At 46.1% G+C, this 21,590-nt stretch overlaps 1 protein-coding gene across 2 annotated transcripts in view; it reads left to right on the plus strand.

Annotated features, from left to right (window-relative positions):
- Nucleotides 1-20,061, plus strand: part of LARP4B (La ribonucleoprotein 4B) — an 88,747-nt gene extending 68,686 nt beyond the window's left edge. For both annotated transcript variants that reach the window (XM_045812965.2, XM_045812964.2), the window contains 7 exons: nucleotides 2,325-2,431; nucleotides 2,944-3,195; nucleotides 4,466-4,511; nucleotides 12,448-12,612; nucleotides 14,934-15,058; nucleotides 15,153-15,261; nucleotides 16,416-20,061. In XM_045812965.2, the coding sequence (XP_045668921.1) occupies nucleotides 2,325-2,431; nucleotides 2,944-3,195; nucleotides 4,466-4,511; nucleotides 12,448-12,612; nucleotides 14,934-15,058; nucleotides 15,153-15,261; nucleotides 16,416-16,688 (1,077 nt within the window). In that variant the 3' untranslated portion in view covers nucleotides 16,689-20,061. The remainder of the gene's footprint in view (nucleotides 1-2,324; nucleotides 2,432-2,943; nucleotides 3,196-4,465; nucleotides 4,512-12,447; nucleotides 12,613-14,933; nucleotides 15,059-15,152; nucleotides 15,262-16,415) is intronic.
- Nucleotides 20,062-21,590: the final 1,529 nt, after the last annotated feature.

The raw sequence follows: 21,590 nt of genomic DNA on the forward strand, positions 1-21,590 counted from the left end.
AGACAGTTTGCCATGGTACAACAGACCTTCAGGATCTATAGTGGATTTAAATTTAATTGGGAGATCAGTATGCAGCTGTGTACATTTAAAAAAACCTTTGTAGGCTATAATTTTGATCCTTGGCCCCGTCCACCTGCCCTCCTGTATAGCAGTACCTTCCTATGCTGTGTAATCCCCAGTAAAACACAAAATGTGATCCAAGCCCTGGGATACCTGGGTTACTCCTTAGCACAGGGGGGTTGCAAGGAGAGATGCTTTTAAGGAGACAGAGGAGTTTTAATAAAGTTGAAGACCAGTAGAAGACCTACAAGCTTTTTTGCTCACACCAGCCCTAGAGATGACTGGTCTGTGTAGTGGATGTAGTCGCTCCCCAACACAGTTGTGCTGCCAGGGAGTTCAGAGAGGTCAGCGAGGTCAGGTGGACCCTGCCTGGGCACTGGCACGAGCTTGGTGGGGTGTGGGATGTAGGATGTGAGAAGCAGGACTTGTCTGATCAGCCCCTCCCTTGGCCTCCCAACTGAGACAGTGGGGATGGACTGATGGACAGGTGTGCCTGAGGTTGCTGGGCAGCTTTAGCTTGAACCAGAGAGAGGGAAGGTGGAGTGTGTGGAAGGTCGTGGTCAGAAAGCAGGAGTCGAGTTAATGACTTTGAGGATATGTCTGTGGACCGACCCAACAGCCAGTTGTGTGGTGCTCGGGTCAGGTGGGGAATGTGGGAGCTGCCTGCGAGCCAGGCCCTGCTGGGGATGTCATCTGGGGCTCTAGTTACCACTCATGACAGAAAAAGGGTGTTGACCGAAGAGGGTGAGCGGGAGAGAAGAGTGTCGCCTCAGCTAGGGGTGGTTGGTGCCTGTTTATACCGAAACATACGGACGTGTCCGTGGAATAATGCAGCCCGGAAAAGATAATGATGTCAGACAGGCAATAATTGAAGAAATGGGACCGAATACTATGAAACTTAAAATTAGGGGGCTATCAGGTGCTACGTCCTCTTCTGTTGAGTGTATCCAAAGGGGTGGAAGGCAGGGGGGCTGCAGGAGAGTGGGCATCCTGTGCCGAGGCACTGGGCGGGGGCTGGCGTCGTGGGTATCTCTGAGCTGACCCAGGGTCTGAGGCGGGGAGCTGGGAGACGAAGCTGTACGGCTTCTTAAACGTGCCCTGAGGTGTGTGGACTCGGCCCGTGGCTTAGGGGACGTGAGAAGGGCAGACGGGGAAGAGTCAGGAGAGGTCCTCTCGGGCACTGGCAGAGCCCTGGGGTCCAGAACCACCGCAGTGGGGCAGTTAGCAGACAGGTGCTGGCATTCGGAGGTGCTTCCGCTCTCCAGAGGGAATGCTAATAATGCACTACTCTTTTGAGACCTTTGCGACCTTCTGTAAAAGTGTGCCAACAGCCATGTAGCTGATCCATGATGAGAGAACCTTCAAGGGAGATAGAGTCCTTAAACTCCCGTGTTGGAGAATTTCTCCCAAGGAGGCTAACCGCCATGCTTGTGCTGTTTAGTTCCTCTTGAGTGAAGTCGCTTCTCCAGTTTCTCTGGTCGCACCCATATCCGTGCCGGAGCAGGGCCATTGGCACCTGGATCAGTTGGCTGGCCATTTAGGAGGGTTCCTTTGATCCTGGTCTGGGGATCGGCTTTGCCTGCTCTAAAGCGTACTGTGTCATCTTGAGCAGATGTGAAGGTACAGCACGTGTGACTTCTCAGCAAGTCGTGTTAGATTATTGGGTTAGGAACTTACTGTTTACACTCTTGAGCACAGTTTCGCAAATATGAGTTGTGTATGTAGAAGTACATACAGGAAATGATTTGTCAGTAGTGGTTTTAGTGTGGTTTACAATCTTCAAAATCTGTTTCTGGTGGGATTGATCCATTTTTAAATAGTCTGACTCTGGCAGCTGTTCTCAAATAGTATGTTGAGGTCTTACAAAGTTCCAAGGGTGTCTTTCTGCCCCAGAGTTTCCCGTGTTGCTTTTTTTTTTTTCCTTTAAATCAGCAATTTTTGGTCCTGCGCTGTCCCTAACATCTGTTTTCTGTCACAACTTGCTCTCAGCTCTAGCCTCTGCGCAGTTGTCAGTTGGCTTCCTTGGCAGGCTGCTGCAGGGAGATCACCCGAGTTGGCCCAGAAAAAGGTCTTAGCCCCCAGCCTGGCTCAGGAAATACTGATCATTGGCAGTGATCTAACAATGATCTTTTCAGCCTGGGAATATTTGCGGTATAAAATGGAATAAGATGTCAAGAAACAACCCAGGCAACCACAGGGTTCGGTGTTAGCCAACTCCAGGTCTGTTTATGGCTTGTTGACTTGTTTGTTTCTAATGAATCTAGGTAACTCCATTTCCAAATACTGGATTTATAAATGGGTTTACGTCTCCAACCTTCAAACCTGCAGCATCTCCTCTGACTTCACTCAGACAGTACCCTCCAAGAAGCAGGCAAGTTCCATGAGTGGTTGAAATGCTGTGGTTGTCTGGGGTTTGTGGTAACGGGTCATGGCCATTTCGTGTACTCGAACAGCAAAGCAGGACAGTTAGTGTTAAACCTGGTAATCCTCACCGCGTGCGTGAGTCCTTTTCACTGAGTGAAGAAGCTGCTTCTGATGATCTGTTGGGATGTGTCTGCCTAGTGCGGATACAACTCCTCAAGGCATAGAATTACATTCTGCGAGATGAAGCCCTGAAATGTGTACTGAGTGCCTGCAGATTCTCCGCAGCTCGCATCTGCGTGTGCCTGCTTCTCACGTGGGCTTGGACTGCCGCTAAGCAGCACGTTGATGCTTTATAGATTTGCGCTGTCAGACACAGTATGCGCGAACTATTTCTTCAGTAACGTTTTTAATATTTTTCTAAAGAGCACATTTTAGCTGAGACATTCATACATTAGCGCTCTCATTTTAGGAAGCCATGATTGCATCATGACTGAGTGCATGCAAACCTTTTGTTTACAGGAATCCTAGTAAATCTCATCTACGCCATGCCATTCCTAGTGCAGAGAGAGGAGCTGGGCTATTAGAAAGCCCTTCGATATTTAACTTCACTGCAGACCGGCTAATTAATGGTGTTCGAAGCCCACAAACACGGCAGACAGGTCAGCCTAGGACACGGATACAGAATCCTCCCACCTACACCAAGAGGGAGGTTGGGTCTGGTCGAGTGGAGCAGAGCAGCGCGGAGTCGCCTCCTGGCCTGGGGAGAGGGAGGTGAGTCCTTCAGAGCTGCTGTCGGACAGCTACGAGCTACCTGTCCTAATAAGTTACTAATATTTTCAAATTCCGTCAGTTTAGGCATGTTTTATAATTGTTATTTTCAAATATATCACAGTCGAGGGCTCTAAGCTCATCCTAATTTATTAGGCCATCTTGGGCAAGACTGCTTGTAGGTTTCCTATAAAGTAAAAGAATTAGTCAGGATTATTTTTTTGAATTCCTTTCCAGCTTACACAGTAGCAGTATATTCAGTTGAAATAACAAAAGGATAAGTAAATAAAAATGAAATTAGGAAGTAGAATTAGCTTATGGGCTGTTAGGCCACAGGCATGAAAGTGGAGTGTGGCCTCAGGGCCTGCCGGGACTTGGCCACTCTGTCGGTGTTGGTTGCTTCAGTGTGGGGCACGGTGCTGGCCCCCAGAAATCTAGAGCCCTGTGCACGTAGCTGGAAGCTGGGTCTTGCTGGTCCCCAGGGCTTGGAAACCCTGGTGCCGACTGGTGGTAGCGGGCAGGGGCTGACACAGTCATGTCAGGGCTGAGAGGGAGGGAGGGACGGAGTGAGAGCACACCAGGTTGCTTCGGGGTCTTTCCACTTTGATGATTAACCTGGTGTATTTTCATTAGCAGTGTTTAGCGTTTCACCTGTGTAGCTCATTGTCTGGTTTTATATATCTTTATATATCTTGTCATTGCAACTGAATGGACATTCAAGTATTTCTATAACAAAAATTCTAAATGACCACTAGGAAAATTCTGTCAGTAAATGTTTTTATCCTTCCTTCCTTCCTTCCTTCCTTCCTTCCTTCCTTCCTTCCTTCCTTCCTTCCTTCTTCTCCTTCTCCTTCTCCTTCTCCATTTATTTGTTTGTTTGTTTGTTTGTTTGTTTGTTTGACAGAGCGAGAGAGGGAACACAAGGGAAGTGTGAGAGGGAGAAGCAGGTTTCCTGCCGAGCAGGGAGTCTGATGCGGGGCTCGATCCCAGGACTCTGGGATCATGACCTGAGCCGAAGGCAGATGCGTAATGGCTGAGCCACCCAGGCGCCCCAGTTTTTTCTTTCTTTTTTTTTAATCAAGACACCAGTTTTACTCTTTTACTGTAGAAGTTTTATTTTTCTTATACTTCCTAAGGTTGGGATTTTGCACTTAAAAGTCATCTGTAACAGATTACAAAGTAAGAAAGATTAACTGTGTGCACATACATGTGCTCAATGAAAAACCTTCCAAGTGGGAAAAAATTCACTGTCTTTCGATTTCCTCTTCTGTAGGAAGAATTCCTTTGGTTACCGGAAGAAACGGGAGGAGAAGCTGACAGTGAGTACATCCAGCCCTTGACACTATTCTAAGACTTTTAAACAAATCTAAACATGAGGTTTAACTACGTAAATGAAGGTTAAGACATGTGGAGCTTTTCAGAAGAGGTTTTCTCTTAATGTGATGAGCATCAGGTGATAACTGACGTGGCGGCCTGAAGAGAAGCTGGAGGTGATTCGGTAGAAATGCTGGTTGCTAACGAGTCTCCGAGTGTCACCACCTGATATCAGCATGTGCACGCGCTGTGTGGTGGGCACGGCTGAGAGCCTAGTGTGCACACATGGCGCTGTACACACACATTGAGATGAGTTGTCTTTGTGTGGGTAACTGTACGGTATGAGTGAAATAACGTGAACTTAACAGTTCTGACAAGCAGAGTGAACTTGTGTGTAGGAATTAGTTCATCAGTATTTTTCATTTAAAACATTTAACTTGTATCCCCTATGTAGAAAGCCTTACCGCCTTCTGCTATAAGTTACAGTTGGAACAAACCCAAGATTAAGGGGGGGGCTTGTGTGAGTGCTTAGCACCTGAGGTGTGGCCACATTTGCCAGGGTTAAGTAAAAGTTCCTCCTATGGATGATACTGCTTCTGCAGAGCTCTGGGGGGGGGGGGGTGGGGAGGGATCGGTGTGTCTCCACATGAAGTATGCCCAGTTAGAAGCGTGCATGGACACGTGGGAGGAAGAATGTAGACACTTGGAGGACTGGAAAGACCTTGAGTAAATTCTTGGTCCAGTTCCCTGAGCCAGTGGGTATGTGCTTTCCCATTTCGAAAGATCTATTTTCTCTGTCTTAAACTTGGAAAATACGAATTAGTAGTTAATAAAACCACCCATAATTCTGCCTCATTGGTCAGTTTAGTCTGGTTTTTGGTGAACCCTTTGGTAAGGTCATTTATATTGGTTGATTCCAGTTGGAATTAATGAATTCCTGTAACATTTTGACTTAACAAGACTAGCATCAGAGTAGGTCGTCAGTTATTAGTTACCTTTAATGAATTATTCTCCTTGGTTACTAAATTACCTTCAGAAGTGACGTTTCCTCCCATTGCCATCTGTTACATTTTGTGTTCCTGACTCACGTGGTGATACGTGTGGCCACTTGGAAGGCCAGACACATGATGCAAGTGCATTTCTTAAGGGGAATGCATTTGTGGCTGTGTTGGGATATTCTGGTGACTTCAGGATCTTAGAGACGGGTAACAGCATGTGCTCACTTGGCCCAACCAGGCTGTGGGACCAGGGCCACCTCACCTCAAGCCGTGCAAATCCTGAGAAGTGTTAAACACTGCATTCAAGATCAGACCTCATCTGTAGGCACTGCCATTCTGTAACTCCTGCATCTAGGCAGTTGTTGCCTGCCTCTCTCATTCCTAAAAACTCAAGACTTAGTAAATTTTTGTGAAGCTTAAATGCCTAGAAATGTGGTCTTCTGAAAACCTGGGTTCACCTCAGAAAAATGCAGATGTTTAAAGCCCCTGAGAACTACTTTGAGACCACAGGCCTGTGCATAACTTAGAGCCTTGCTGAGTTCCGGGAGCATGGAGGGGCTGAATGGCTAGGAAATGCGAGCGAGCTTCTGAGGGCACGTCACTCACCGAAGCTGAGCTGAACGTCACATACCTGCACCATGATGAAGGTGAGAAGTAGGCGGGGATGCCAGAAAGACACAGTGGGATTGATATTTTTAACTTCCTATTGCGTTTTATGTATTTATTTTTAAAGTTTTCATTTTAATTCCAGTTAGTCAACACAGTGTAACATTAGTGTATAGTGTAGTGATTCAGTGCTTCTGTATGTCACCGGTGCTCATCACCGCAAGTGCGCTCCTTCACCCCCATCACCTGTTTCCCCCACCCCCCACCTACCTCCCCTCTGGCGACCAGCAGTGTGTTCTCTAGAGTGAGGAGTCTGTGTCTTGGTTTCTCTCTCTCTTTCTCTCTCCCCCCTCTTCTCTCTCTCTCTTTTCCCCTTGCTCATCTGTTTTGATTCTTTAATTCTACGTATGAGTGGAATCATATGGTATTTGTCTTTCTCTCACTGACTTATTTCACTCAGCGTAATACTCCCTAGCTCCATCCATGTCATTGCAGATGACAAGAGTTCGTGCATTTTGATGGCTGAGTAATACTCCATTGTTACATATATACACCACCTCTTCTTTATCCATTTATCAGTTGATGGACACTTGGGCTGCTTCCATAGTTTGGCTGTTGTAAATAACACTGCTGTAAACATCGGGGTGCATGTATCCCTTTGAATTAGTTTTTGTATCCTTTGGGTAAATACTTAGTAGTGCAATTGCTGGATCACAGGGCCGTTCTATTTTTAACTTTTTGAGGAACCCCCATGCTGTTTTCCCGAGTTTGTGTTCCCACCAACAGTGTAAGAGGGTTCCCCTTTCTCCACATCCTCACAACATTTGCTGTTCCCTGTCTTGTTAATTTTAGCCGTTCTGGCCAGCGTGACATTTTGATTTGTGATTGTGGTTTTGATTTGCATTTCCTGGATGGCGGGTGACGTGGGGCATCTTTTCATGTGTCTCTTCGCCATCCACATGTCTTTGGAGAAATGTCTGTTCGTGTTTTCTGTCTTTTTTTTAATAGGACTATGCATTTTTGGGGTGTTGAATTTGAGAAGTTCTTTATAGATTTTGGATCCTAGCCCTTTATCTGTAGTGTCATTTGCATGTATCTTCCATTCTGAAAGTTGCCTTTTAGTTTTGTTGTTTCTTCTGCTTTTTATCTTGAAGTCCTAGTAGTTCATTTTTGCTTTTGTTTCCCTTGCCTCTGGAGACATACCAGGAAAGAAATTGCTATTGCCACTGTCAGAGAAATTACTGCCTGTGTTCTCTTTAGGATTTTTACGGTTTCAGGTGTCACCGTTAGGTCTTTGATCCATTTTGAATTTATTTTTGTGTATGGTGTAAGAAAATGGTCTGGTTTCATTCTTCTGCATGTGGCTGTCCAATGTTCCCAACACCATTTGTTGAAGAGACTGTCTTTTTCCCATTGGCTATTCTTTCCTGCTTTGTTGAAGATTGGTTGACCACAGAGTTGAGGGTCCATTTCTGGTTCTCTGCTCTGTTCCACTGATACATGTGTCTGTTTCTGTGCCAGTGCCATATACTGTCTTGATGATTACAGCTTCGTAATACAGCTTCAAGTCCAGAATTGTTATGCTTCGAGCTTTTGTTCTTTTTCAAGATTGCTTGCCAATTCAGGGTCTTTTCTGGTTCCATACAAACTTTAGGATTGTTTGTTCCAGCTCTGTGAAAAATGCTATGGGTATTTTGATAGGGATTGCATTAAATGTGTAGATTGCTTTGGGTCGTATAGACATTTTCACAATATTTGTTCTCCCAGTGCATGAACATGGAATGCCTTTCCATTTCTTTGTGTCATCTTTGATTTCTCTGATCAGTGTTTTATAGTTTTCAGAGCGTATAGGTCTTCCACCTGTTTGGTCAGGCTTATTCCTGGATATCTTAACTGTTTTTGGTGTAATTGTGAATGGGATCGATTCCTTAATTTCTCTTTCTTCTGCTTCATTATTGGTGTATAGATATGCAACAGATTTCTGCACATTGATGTTGTAACCTGTGACTTTACTGAATTCGTGTATCTGTTCTAGCAGTTTTGGGTGGAATCTTTCCAGTTTTCTATATAGGCTATCATGTCATCTGCAAATAGTGAAAATTTTGACTTCTTCCTTGCCGATTTGGATGACTTTTCTTTCTTTTCTTCTCTTTCTTAAAAGATTTTATTCATTTATTTGAGAGACAGACAGAGATAGCAAGAGAGAGCGCAAACAGAGAGGAGAGGGAGAAGCAGACTCCCCGCTGCGCAGGGAGCCCGATATGGGGCTCGATCCCAGGGCCCTGGGATCATGACCTGAGCCGAAGGCAGGTGCTTCACTGACTGAGCCACCCAGCGCCACTGGATGACTTTTATTTCTTTCTGTTGTCTGATTGCTGAGGCCAAGACTTCAGTGCTGTGTTCTATAACAGTGGTGAGAGCAGACATCCCTGTCGTGTTCCTGACCATACAGGAATAGCTCTCAAGTTTTTCCCCATGAAGATGCTGTGGGATTTTCATAGATGGCTTTCATTGTATGTTGAGGTATATTCCCTCTGTACCTACTTTGTTGAGGGTTGATGTACTGTGTACATCATGAATGATGTTGTACTTTGTCAGATGCTGTGTTTGCATCTACTGAAATCATCATGTGGTTTTTATCCTTTTATTAGTGTCGTAAATTATGTTGATTGATTGTGAATATTGAACCATGCTTGCAGCCCAGGAACAAATCCCACTTGATTGTAGTGAATGATTTTTTTAATGTATTATTGGATTTGGTTTGCTAGTATTTTATGGAGAATTTTTGCATCCGTGTTCCTCAGGGACATTGGCCTGAGGTTCTCTTTTTTTTTAAGTGGAGTCTTTATCTGATTTTACAGTTAGGATAATGCTGGTAGAATTCCCCTGGGAAGTCATGTGGCCCTGGATTTTTGTTTGTTGGGAATTTTTTTAAGTACTGATTCAATTTCTCTGCTGGTTATTGGTCTGTTCAGATTTTCTTTTTCTTCGTTTTTCAGTTTTGGTAGATTATATGTTTCTAGGAATTTTTTTTTCTTCCAGGTTGTCTAGTTTTTTGGCATATAGTTTTTTATAATATCCTCTTATTATTGTTCGTATTTCTGTGGTGTTGGTTTTTATTTCTTTTCTCTCATTTGTGATTTTATTTATTTAGGGTCCTTTCTCTTTTCTTTTTGGTAAGTCTCGCTAGGAGTTTATCAGTTTTACTAGTTTTTTCAGAGAACCAGCTCCTGGTTCCATTGATCTGTTCTGTTGTTTTCTTTAGTCTCTGTATCACTTATTTCTGCTCTCATCTTTATTATTTCCTTCCTTCTGCTGGCTTTAGGCTTTGTTGTGCTTTTTCTAGCTCCTTTTAGGTGTAAAATTAGGTTGTTTATTTGAGATTTTTCTTGCTTCTTGAGGTGGGCCTGTATGGCTATATCCTTCACTCTTAGAACAGCTTGTGCTGCATCCCAAAGGTTTTGGACCACTGTGTTTTCACTTTCATTTGTTTCTGTGTGTTTTTTTATTTCTTGTTTGCTTTCCTGGTTGACCCATTCATTCATTGTTTAGTAGCACGTTGTTTAACCTCCTTGTATTTATGGTCTTCCCAGATTTTTTCCTTGTGGTTTACTTCAAGTTTCATAGCTTTGTGGTCTGAAAATATGGGTGGTATGATCTCAGTCTTTTTGTACTTGTTGAGGCCTGCTTTGTGACCTAATATGCGGTCTATTCTGGAGAAAGTGTGTTGTGTGCACTTGCAAAGAACATGTATTCTGCTATGTTAGAATGCAGTGTTCTGAACATATCTGTGAAGTCCATCTGCTCCAGTGTGTCACTCAAAGCCATTGTTTCCTTGTTGATTTGCTGCTTAGATGATCTGTCCATTGCTGTGAGTGGGGTGTGAAAGTCCCCTACTGTTACTGTATTACCACCAATAAGTTTATGTTTTTTATTAATTGATTTAGATATTTGGGTGCTCCCATGTTGGCTGCACAAATACAGTTTTTAGATCTTGTTGGATTGTCCTCTTTACTGTGATATAGTGCCCTTCTTGATCTCTTGTTACAGTCTTTGGTTTAAAATCTAGTTTGTCTGGTGTAAGTGTTGCTACTGTGGCTCTCTTTGACATGCATTTGCTTGATAAATGATTCTCCACCCCTCACTTTCAATCTGGAGGTATCTTTGGGTCGAAAATTAGTCTCTCATAGGTAGCACATAGATGGACCTTGCCTTTTTTAATCTGTTCTGATGCCCTGTGTCTTTTGATGGGAGCATTTAGTCCATTTACATTCAGAGTGATTGTTGATAGATACATATTTGGTGCCATTTTATTACTTGTTTTGTTGTTTCTGCAGATTTTCTTTGATCCTTTCCTGTCTTTGTCATTTTCGGTCTTTCTTTTCCCCTCAAAGAGTCCCCTTTAATATTTGTTGCAGGGCTGGTTTAGTGGTCATGAACTTCTTTAGGTTTTGTTGGTCTGGGAAACCCTTTGTCTCTCCTATTCTGAATGAAAGCCTTGCTGCATGTCGTGTTCTTGGATGCAGATTTTTCCCATTCAGCACATTGAATATATCATGCCACTCCCTTCTGGCTTGCCAGGTTTCTGTTCAAATATCTCCAGCTGACCTTATGGGTGTCTTCCTTTGTAAGTTAATGACTTATTTTGTCTTGGCGCTTTTAAGACTTTTTCTTTATCACTATATTTTGCAAATTTAATTACGGTATGTCTTGGTGTTGGCCTGCTTTTGTTGATTTTGATGGTAGTTCTTTTTGCCTCCTGGATAGGCATGTCCATGGTCTCCTTCCAGCCAGATGAGGGAAGTTTTCAGCTGTTACTTCCTCACGTAAACTTTCTGCCCCCTTTTCTCTCTTGTTCTTCTGGAACTCCTGTGACAAGAATGTTATTACGTTTGAAGGAGTTGCTGAGTTCCCTGAGTTTCTTCTCGTGTTCCATAATTCTTTCTCTCTTTTGTTCAGCTTCATTACTTTCCATTACTTCATCTTCTAGGTCACTGATTCATTCCTGTTTCTTCCAGCCTGTGGTTCATTGCATCAGGCCTGTTTCCAATCTTGTTTATTATGCTCATACTCTGATCGATTGTTGTTTTTGTTGTTGTTTTTGGGTTTTTTTGCTCTTTTATCTCTGTGGTAAGGGTCTTCCTGATGTCTTCTATTCTTTTCTCAAGCTCAGTGAGTATCCTTATGATCATTACTTTAAGTTCTCTATCAAGTATATTATATCTGTTTTGCTTAGATCTCTGGCTATGGTTTTATCTTGTTCTGTCATTTGGGATGAATTCCCCCACGAGATGGTGGGGTTTTTGTCAGTGTGGGTCCCTTTTCACTCTTTAACCTGCTGTCTTTTGAGTTCTAACAGATTTTCTCCAGATTCTGCTTCCATAAGGAATCATCTTCCTTTTTGTTTAAGTTGCTGGGCAGTGTTGGTCCTTTGCAGCTAAGTGAGACCCATGAAAACATTGTTTCCAGAGTATCCTGCGTTCCACAGAGACAGCTGTCCCCCTTCTGTCCCTTATCTTCTCCAAGCAACTGGACACTCAAAATATGAGTGTAGCTTGTTAAAGCAATTTGCTTTGATAATTTTTCAAAAAAATACATCATTGCCTTTCTTCTGGGATCTTGGGTTTATAAATTATTCTTAGATATTATTATGAAGAAAATAAGGAATCTGATAAAAATCTGTCATCAAATACCATGTTTTTACATAGCGATTTTAAAATATAAAGTGTTTGATTGAATTAGGTTTCAGATAACTGAAGCCCCTTCCCCCTTCTTAAACTATTTTTTTCTAACAAATCTTTGTAAAATTTCTTAACATAAGTTTCAGAGAGTTCAGAGTGGCATTTTTCTGTTTATTTCTTTCACCGTCTCCTTTGTAAGTTGGATGACAGGCACTCCGATAATAACACAGTCCTTGTCTGAAGATGCGTACGGTCAGTGGCTATACTCAGGCTATTGTGATGTTCGACCAGTGGGGGTTGAGTTTGCCTCCCACACTTGCCCGTCCCTGTCTCTGTGCTGTGCTCAGCTGCATGCCTGTGTCCCCCTGGTCTGTGTTGGCCGACTGTGGACCGGAAACCAGACGGTCTTGGCATCGCAGAGAGGTAGCTCTGTACAGCTGGGGTGGTCCCCAGAGGGTTCGGCTTTGCAGCTGTGCTCCTGATGGTTACAGTTGCCTAACAAATGACCTTTGCTTAAATGATGAAGGATGGTGGTTTTTGGGAGACAGAGGTGGAAATCAGAAGCTAGAATGGATTGGTTGCCTTGCCCTTCTGCTCTGTGTCTTCGTATAGGACGGTCTGTGCATCTGCAACATGACAGTGTTGTTCTCTTTCAGAGGAGTCAAACTCAGTCTCCGACGCCACCAAAGCCCCCCTCCCCGAGCTTTGAATTGGGACTGTCCAACTTCCCTCCGTTGCCTGGGGCAGCAGGCCACCTGAAGACAGAGGACCTGTTTGAAAACAGGCTGTCTAGCTTGTTAATAGGGTCCTCAAAAGAAAGGGTAAGATACATACCGCTAATGTTTGCTTAGTGCCGAGTTTGCACCAGGCACTCTGCCACGCTTTCGTACAGGCAGTCTTTGTATGTGGAAGAGCTTCAGAGAGGGCGAGTGATCCAGAGGCTGCGTGGATCTGGAGTGGAAGGGTCAGGCTTGAACCCGGGCTAGACCTTCTCTGTTAATTCCCTCACTGCCTTCCAAGGTCAGAGGTAGAAACTGGCTTCATGTGCCGTACAGACGCGCTCCGTCACCCCAAGGCTCAGATACACTTTTATTGTTGTTATTCAGGACCTGCGTTTATTTTACAAGTCTACAAAATAAAACAGAAATCTGAGTCACAACAGAAATGATAAATTTTTAGTGACCTACGCTGTAACAAGGAGCCCAGAAACATGCTACCGTAGTACTGGTTGGCGGCTTTGGTCAGGTGTGTGACCACACTAGCTGCTCTCCCTCTTCTGCGCTGATTACATCCCCAAGCATCAGGCCAGCTGCAGAAGCCAGAGCATCCTCCTCTACAGTGCTCCTTCTGGGTTCTGTAACAGTTAACAAGGCACGAGGGTCTGTGCAGCTGCCATGACTGACAGGTGGCGCCTACGTGAGCTCTCGTGGGCCAGAGGTGTGGGACACCTAGCAAGTTGCCACGGTAACATGTGTCCTCCTGTGAGATCTCTGCCTGGCTCTACACCACAGTCACTTACTGCCCCAGATAGGAGTCCCTCTGTGTCCAGGCCGCGGCTCAGGGACGGATTTGTAAAGCCCCGTGTTCAGGCCTCGTCCTGCTGCTGCATGGTTCCTGTTCCTGTTCACCTTTGAGGTGGAGTGGACTCCGGGGATCTGTACGTTACAGTAACAATCACATCCTGCGTTTGGTGTGTCTTGTGTGTTATTTTAAGTCTTAAACTTTCAGACAGTGGTCTCTGGGTTACTGCTACCTTCATCAGTAATGTTACAGCCAGTGTGGTTGAGGAACCCTGACTTCCAGTGTCCCCCCTGTCCTTACTCCCCTTGGTGGCAGGCACAGGAGGAGAACAGGCCAGCCTCCACCGCGCTTCAAAAGCAGCAACTACAATTTTTTACATTTCTAGTCTCTCTGTGTATTTTTTTAAAGTTAGTTTTTTAAAGAAACAATACCTACTTTAAACAAGCCTGGCTGGATTCCACAGCAGGGGGAGCCACAGCTTCTCCGTGGAGCCCCTGCAACAGCTTTTTCTGTTGCCTTGGCGCCTGAGTGTGGGAGCTGGTGGGGAGGGGCTAGGCAGCTCGTCCCCAGATGTGAGCTGGGTCACACCCTGGCTGCCGTCTGCACTCCTGCATAGCAAGACCATACCCTGGAGTAGATGCACCTTTACAGAAAGGAGGCATTTTGCATTCCCACATTCCCGCCGGCCTGGCTTCCTTCAGCTGAGCGTGGACTTGGAAGAGTCCGGTTTTCCGGCAGGGCTGCAGCACCAGGGGCAGGGGGCACAGATGGTGCCGTCCTGCCCGCCCCTCCCTCTAGACGGCCTCAGTGTCGTCTGCCTCTGAACCTTTGATCAGCCCTGAAAGTAGAATTATAAGAAAGCGCTCTTTGCTCATGTACTGACTTCCAGTGACGTATTCGTCACACGGCACGAGGAAGACTGCCCTGGTGAACTGCTGCTGTGCGTCGGGGGCGCTTTCTGGAGTAAGAGCACTGGTGCTACTCATGTCTTTGTCCCATGACCAAGGACAGATTAATGTCCACGTTCCAAGCTTCCATTTCCTCGGCTGTTAAACTTCTAAATCATAGACTTGCTGCCAGGGGTAGGAACTGTCAACACCTGCCATCCCCCTTGAGACACCCAAATTTATGTCTATCTTGAAGTGTCGATCTTTTTGGTTTTAGTTACAAGAAGGAGCCATACGGAATTAGGTTGGGAACTCCATTATGTAACAGATATTTGAGGGTGCCAGGCTGTGCTAGGCGCTGGGGTGTCAGGAATAAGATGCCTTTGACACTTACTGTGTGGAGAAAACAAGCTTGTGGACAATGAACGTGGAGGCCGGGGGGGGGGCCGAGTCCCAGAAGTGACGAGGTGTTTGCGGGCAGTGGGGGAGTGCCCTGGAGGACAGGCAGGGCTCTGTTTTCTCACGCTGCTAGTTAGCAATGTTTTCAGCTGCTCCCCTTGGTCGAGGCCATGCTTTCAGTCCCGGCAGAATGACCCCAGTGCCCCCAGGAGGAAGGTGGGAAGCCTCCGTGTCATTCAGACTGGGACCTTTGTTGGTGTGTTTAAGGTCATTAGAACAGAAATCTGAGGGCTACGTCTCTACCCAAGTTAAACTGTCCTTCCCCTGGTTTTCAGAGCCTGAATGCGGATGCAAGCACGAACACACTCCCCGCAGTGACCTCCAGAGAGCCCTTGGTGCCGGCTCCCTGCGCTGTGTCTGCAGCCTATGGGCGCTCCCCCTCCCCCGCCTGTCTGCCGGAGTAAGTACCGCCTTCTGCCGAGCCTCCCATGTTCTTAGACTGCCCTTGCCTGTCGCGAGCGGGAGATGCAAACCTTGGGTGGCATTTTTTACAGGGATCCCAAGGTGGTGGAGAAGCAGAGAGAAGCCTTGAGTGTGGACAGACTTCCTTCTGCCCTAACTACAACGGCGAGTAAATCGGTGCAGGTGAACGGCGCTGCCACGGTACGTGTCCCCGCCGCCCTTCCCGCCCCGGGGAGGAGGGGCTTGGTGTTCTTTTTCTGTGTCAGCTTATTTTCAGTGAAGTCTGGTTTGCTGGGTTTTTTACGTGTGTAGGTGCTGTGCTTTCTGCTCTGAATACCTGGAGTATTGCTGCTGAATTCCCACTGGGTTTCCTGGTTATTTCTTACTGCTGCCCCCCTGGGGGCTTCTTATTTCAGCGTTGGTTACGAGAGGTTGTTTTTTGGAGCCCTAAGACTGCAGCCCTGTGTTCTCCATGGATTCCGATCACTTGGCGAGTGTCGCCCCAGCGGATGCTAGGAAGAAGCTTCACCACCCCTGCCCACCTGCTCCCACCCAGGCGGCTCCTTCCTGGCCGCAGGCCCCCCTCCAGCTCCTCTGCCTCCCTCCTTCCCCCTTGGTTCACCCAGCCTTGTTTATTCTGATTCGGTGAACTTTTGTTAGTTAGATTGGGCAGTTAAACCCTGTTTATAATGTTGCATTTTTAAAGGAAACATTTTTATAGATTACAGTTACTTTTAAGTTAGTACATGGCTTACGGAGGTGAAGTAGTTTTAAGTTTCTCTTGTGTTATTTAGCTTTCAAGCTTCCACTTACCTGAAAAATTAACTTTTTAAAAAAAGTTTTTAACTGTGTGTTCACCCTTCCTGAGTCCACACTGCCAGCTTCTGGTGGTTTGAAATGGGCACAAACATAATTTGAAGCTCCTTGGTAAGTGATGGGTTGTGTGGTTTGGCCGTTCCAGGAAGCCCGTGCGTGGGAAGTGAAGGTGTTTTCAAGGACACGTGAGTGGAGAAAGTAGATGCTGCTTCTGGCTCTTTCCAGGGACACCTTTTCTTTCCTTTTTGCTTTCGTGTGACTCGAGAGTGCACAGAGGTCGGCACTGCATATCTCAGGACCTTTTCTGGTTTTACCCATTCTTATAAGATGTTTCTAGAGTATCTTGGAGGGAACCTTGTGCTGCAGGGGAAACAAAAGTTGTTGAAATTTATGAACTTTTACAGGTGACAGCACTTTTGAGTGTGGAATTGAGTACCTGCTGAAAACTTTGTTCACTTTTACCCGAAGTGAACTTACTTTCACACATTTTGGAGGTGTCCTTTTGTGCACGTAATCCCAGCATTGTGTCTGTTTCCCAGGAATTGCGAAAACCCAGCTATGCGGAGATTTGTCAGAGGACGAGTAGAGAGCCTCCGTCTTCCCCGTTGCAGCCCCCAAAAGAACAAAAGTCCAATGCCGTTGGTTGTGGAAAGGAAGAAAAGAAGCTCGCCGAGAGAGAGCCCCCTGCCCCCAAGTCCAACCCGGGACCACCCAAAGACCAGAGGAGGCCGCCAGGCCGCCGGCCCTCACCCCCGGCCTCCGGGAAGCGTCCACACAGAGAACAGAGCACCCCTCCCAAGTCCCCTCAGTGAGCGCTGAGGTCTGGGAGGGCTGTAAAGAGCTGGGGTCGCCACAACTAAGCACTGTCCCACTCGGGGCCAAGAATGAGCCGCTGGTTAGGGGCTTGCAGCGTAGACAAGGCCGGTGAGGTGCCTGCAAGTGATTTTTCTTCCATGAGTCGGATTTTCCCCCTCTTGAAAAAAATCTATTTTTCAGGATTTAATTAATATAAACCTTATTTTAGGTTGGTGCTTAACTGGAGGTGATGCATAAGTCTGATTTTTTTCAGGATAGAAAATGCATTTATCCTAACAAATTGATATTTTTATTAAGCCTCCATGTGGCTGTGAATGCAAGCGATATATAGTGAGTTTTTCTAAATTAAGCGGAACGATGCTACTTCATTTTTTAAAAATAACTGGTTAGCAAGTGCATTCCTCTGAGATGTCCAGACCGGTGGGTGGGCTGAGGACAGCTGGGCTCGAGGCTGGAGGCAACACGGTCAGCGTGGCCTGGAGAAGAGATGGGGTCAGGTTGCACCCTCGCTGGCATGGGAGTTGTACTTCATTCAGAATCTTAGCAAGTGACGCTAGTGTTTTTGTTTTTGTTTTTTAAAAAAAGTGTAGCCCGTTTTTGACCTGCTGGGCGACATGCACCCAAGAGAGCCCTGAAACCTTGTGTTTTGTTGTGCTGCAAGCACGTAACCAGCCTCTCACTCCTGTCTCAAGTGGCTGTTGTGTAAGATAGAGTCGAAGCACATTGTGTATAGAACTTAAATGAAAACATAAACCTGGTTGCCCACTGATGTGTCCCCGCGAAAACGTACCCTGATGTTGTCTTGCTCCTGCGAGCTGGCGAGGAGGGCGTGGGAGCCAGCATGGCTCCCGCGTCTCCCCCACGTCAGCCAGCAACGCGGGCGCCTTCCCGTACCTCTGCGTCGGCACACAGTGGAAGTGTTACTTAAGTCGTGGGAGAGTGGTGTCTGCGGTGCCCTTGGTGGGGAGGCTAACCGTTCCCTCCGAGACGAGGGTCTCACTGATTCCCTTCTGGAAGTGCTGCACTCTGAAGAACACGCATGCACTAAAGCTAGCAGTTTATAATAAAGTTAAATATAAATTATTTTGTTTTAAAATGCCTAAATTTTTTCTTGAAGTATTCTAAGCAGCAGACATTAAAACATTTCCTGCTAAATGTAACCATACACAGTTTATTCCACAAAAGGTTATTTAACAAGACTGAGGGTTCTTTTTAAAACATTATTTCCATCCAATATTTAAAGACTTGAATTTTATTTAAACTTGAAAATGACTTTGCCTTAACTTTTGTATAAGACAGCTTAGAGTTGGTGGAGACTGGCCCCTGGGTTGGCGCGAGTGGGTTAGAGCTGCTCAGTTGGGTGGGGCTGCTCAGTTGGGTGTCACTGAGCGAGCGTTCTGTGGCACAGGACCTGGCAGTGGTGTCTGTAATATACCCTGAAGATCTTCAGCAGTTGACCTTTTTCAGATTGTTGAGAAATCCTGTAAATGCAAATAGTCGATACTGTATTAAATATGTGCACTTGGAAGTGTGTGCTTTGCTTGTACAGATGTAAATAATCAGAACATATTAAAAAGGTACCCTAAAGAGAAAAATCTGATAAGAATTATTGATATATTATAAATGTTGCTATTGAGCTGGCTGTAGATAAACTAAATGTTGTGGTTTGAATATTATTTTAATTTGTTGAGGTGTTTTTCTTTTTCTGATACTGGTGTGTTGGACTGATTCTGCCTCTTTGCTGCTGCAGAAGGGAAATGGGAAGTCCTAGCAAAGCCTTCCGACGTTTTCATGCTCTTCTCCCAAGTCTGTAAATATGTACTAATCATAGCTAATGTGAAAGCATAATGTAGGAAGCAGAAACTGGCAGGAGCTTCAGGAGAACGTGAAAGATAATCTACTTAAAATCATAACTAGCTACGCACGATTCGCCCTGCCGGAGGGGAGCCCGTCCTGGTGCGCTTGACCGTCTCCTTCAGAGAAGCCGCCGGGACTCAAATATCTAGAAACTGACAGTGCTAGTGTTGTGCAGATGCCTGTAAAAAGAACATGGGGATTTCCTTTTTTGTGGCTAAGGGATTGCTGACTTAAAAAATGAGGAGTTAAGTGACCTCTGACGCCCCAACTCGTGAGTACTGTAAGAAGAGCTGGAAAGGCAAGCCCCGGGAAGTCCTTAATGTGGCAGTTGTTGCTGGAAGAGTGGACACGGTCAGGCTTGGTCACCCCTGGGCCGCAAACCCTGTGGAGCTGAGAGACTGGTCTTCAGGAATGACAGATCCTTGCCCTGGCAGCGGGCTGTGTGCTAGAGCCAGCTGTAGCCGTCCACTGCAGGCAGGACGAAGGTGGTCACTCGTGACAGCCACAGGGCACAGCCAGCCACTGTGGTGGCCGGTGCACAGGCGGGGTGGGGCCTTTGTGGTCCCACTGCCTCTGTGCCTGCCCACTGCTCTGCGGCTGCTGTCCGCGCAGCCCAAGTCTGTTGCATCCAGAGTCCAACCTCGCTCTGGTGGAATTTTTATAGCACCCTTTTTAATTAAGCAAAGATGATATGCCAAATAGCTGTATAATGTCCAAAAACCACCTTTCTGAGATCGCTGTGAGACTTTCCACTCACAGAAGAGAACGGGAGCCAGCACAAGAGGAGGCTGGGATGCAGCGCGTAGATGATGGCTCTGGCACGGGCAGCCAGCAGTTGGAGGCTTTGTCCATTTTTAGAAACGGAAGTCTTTCCTTTCCCCAGCAGTATCTCAGGGTGTAGAATCAGAGATACAGCGATCACAAATGACATTTTAACTTGTAAAATTGTGTGAGGATACTTACAATTTGGAAATAGAGGGATGAGAATCTGGCCCCACTTCACCAGACATGAATTTCCAGTAGAGTAGTTGCTTTTTACCAGTTTGTGTCCTGATATTCCTGGTCTGGCCCGCCTGTCCCCGCCTCACTGATTGTCACTAGCGGGTGGCAGAAGACGCTTCAAGAGGCTGTATTAGCCAGGATCACGCAGTTTACATTTAAAAAGCCGGTTCCGTTTGTTACAAGGGCAGCGGGTGAGGAAAGTGCGTGTCTGTGCCCGCCGCCAGCGAGCTGCGGTTGGGGGCTCGTGCACTTCGTGGCCTGTCAACCCAGAGCGCAGCAGACAATCGAAGTCAAAAGCAGAGCCAGCAGCCGCCAGTCCGCCGAGCGGGACGTAACTCGGAAGCTTTCTTGAGGGCCTTTGTTTTTGTTCTTCTTTTCATTAAGACTGGAATCAAGCTTATGTGTAAACTATTGATAATTTAAGTTTCCTTTTGTGTCATTCAGTGTAAAACTGTCTAATTTGAAAAAAAAATGTAGGTTATGAAAAATAAAGATTTAGGCACTGTTCAATTTTTCTTTTGATTTTTTTTAATTAAAAATTCCTTCGAGAATACATCTTTTTAAAAAATAATTCTTGTCTCTTCCCATCAGTGTACATGAGAAGGGACAGTGGTCACCTCCAACTCGTGTTTGGATTATCGAGGCTTCTCGCACACTCTCAGTGTCTGCAGCGTGAGGGTCCCCCGGTCAGCACAGTGGTCTAAGGCATTCGGGGGAGCAGTACACTGAATCCAAGATTTACCACAGAGCTGAATATCCCTACGTCGGGATCTTCTGTTTCTTGTGTTAAATGGCCTGTCTCTTGTGAGATGTTCCCATAGAGACACTTGATGACGGGTCCTTGTGGTTTTCAGATCAGACGTGAGCCTCAGAAACAAAGCAATTGACTCACCCCTAAATACTGGCGATGCCAGTGCTGCTCGGGGCTGCGGGGGGCTGAACGGCTTAGTGTATCACTGACGTGCACGGGAGGTCTGCCTAGACATTAACTCACTGATTCTCCTCCTCTGTGAGCTGCCTGCTCATTTTCTTTTCCCATTTTTTTCTGCGGGGTTATCTTTTTCTTACTGATGTGTTCCTGAACTGTTTGGCTACTAACTCTTTGTTATGTATGTTACAGATATTTCCCCTCAGTCTCTACCAGTTGTCTTAACTTTTTTAGAGTATGTTTTATCTTACACTTTTTGATTATCATGTAGTAAAATTTATCATTCTTCTCTTTTGTGGTCCTAGCGTCTTGGTCTTGTTTATGAAGTGTTTCCCTCCTCGGTAGGCGTGAAGATGATCTGCGTGTGTGCGTGCTCGTGTGTGCATGCGTGCGTGTGCTCGTTCAGTCCGTCTGGAATTGCTGGCCTGTACGTGCGTGTGTGGTCTGGGTCACGGCCTAATTCTGCTTTCACCGTACGGAGAGTATCTTTTGTCCGTCAGTTCCTAGTTGGTTATTTCTCCATGATGTGTGATGCCGCTCTCGGTGTTCGCATGGTCCCCACGGATGCGTGCATGTTGTCTGTGTTCTCCGTCCACTACCGTCCGTAGTTCTGTCCTTTGCTGATCCCGTAGGCTTTCACTCAGCCGTCCTGCGTCGCTAGGAATTTCTTTGGTGGAACTCCTCACAGCTGTCAATCAGTGTGCTCCACGAAGGCAGGAAGTGAGCCTCTCCCAGTCACCTTTGTGTCCCCTGTTCTTAGTACGCTGTCTGCAACACCATAGACGCTCAATAAGTGTTTGTTAAATTGATGAAGTATTTATTGAGTGTGTATTCTTTTTAGCACAGCACTGGCCTAGAAACTGTGGAAGGACTATTCCATGTAACCATCCAAAACTCTGGCTTAACATGAGAGTCACACATCAGGATTGGCTGACGAAGGCTCGGTGTGGCGGCCCTGCCAGCCCTCGGCCCCACTTGCTCACAGATGTGTGTGTGCCGGGGGGGCACAGACCTCGCCACCGCGTGCTGCCCGTCTGGGCCTGTTCTTTGATGCTGTGGGAGGGCGCAAGAGCTGAACCCTGGTGTCGAAGCCTCCCTTCCCCCAAGAAGT

This window comes from Ursus americanus, chromosome 31 (assembly GCF_024610735.1).
Source record: "Ursus americanus isolate L20-20 chromosome 31, mUrsAme1.1.p, whole genome shotgun sequence".
NCBI lineage: Eukaryota > Metazoa > Chordata > Mammalia > Carnivora > Ursidae > Ursus > Ursus americanus.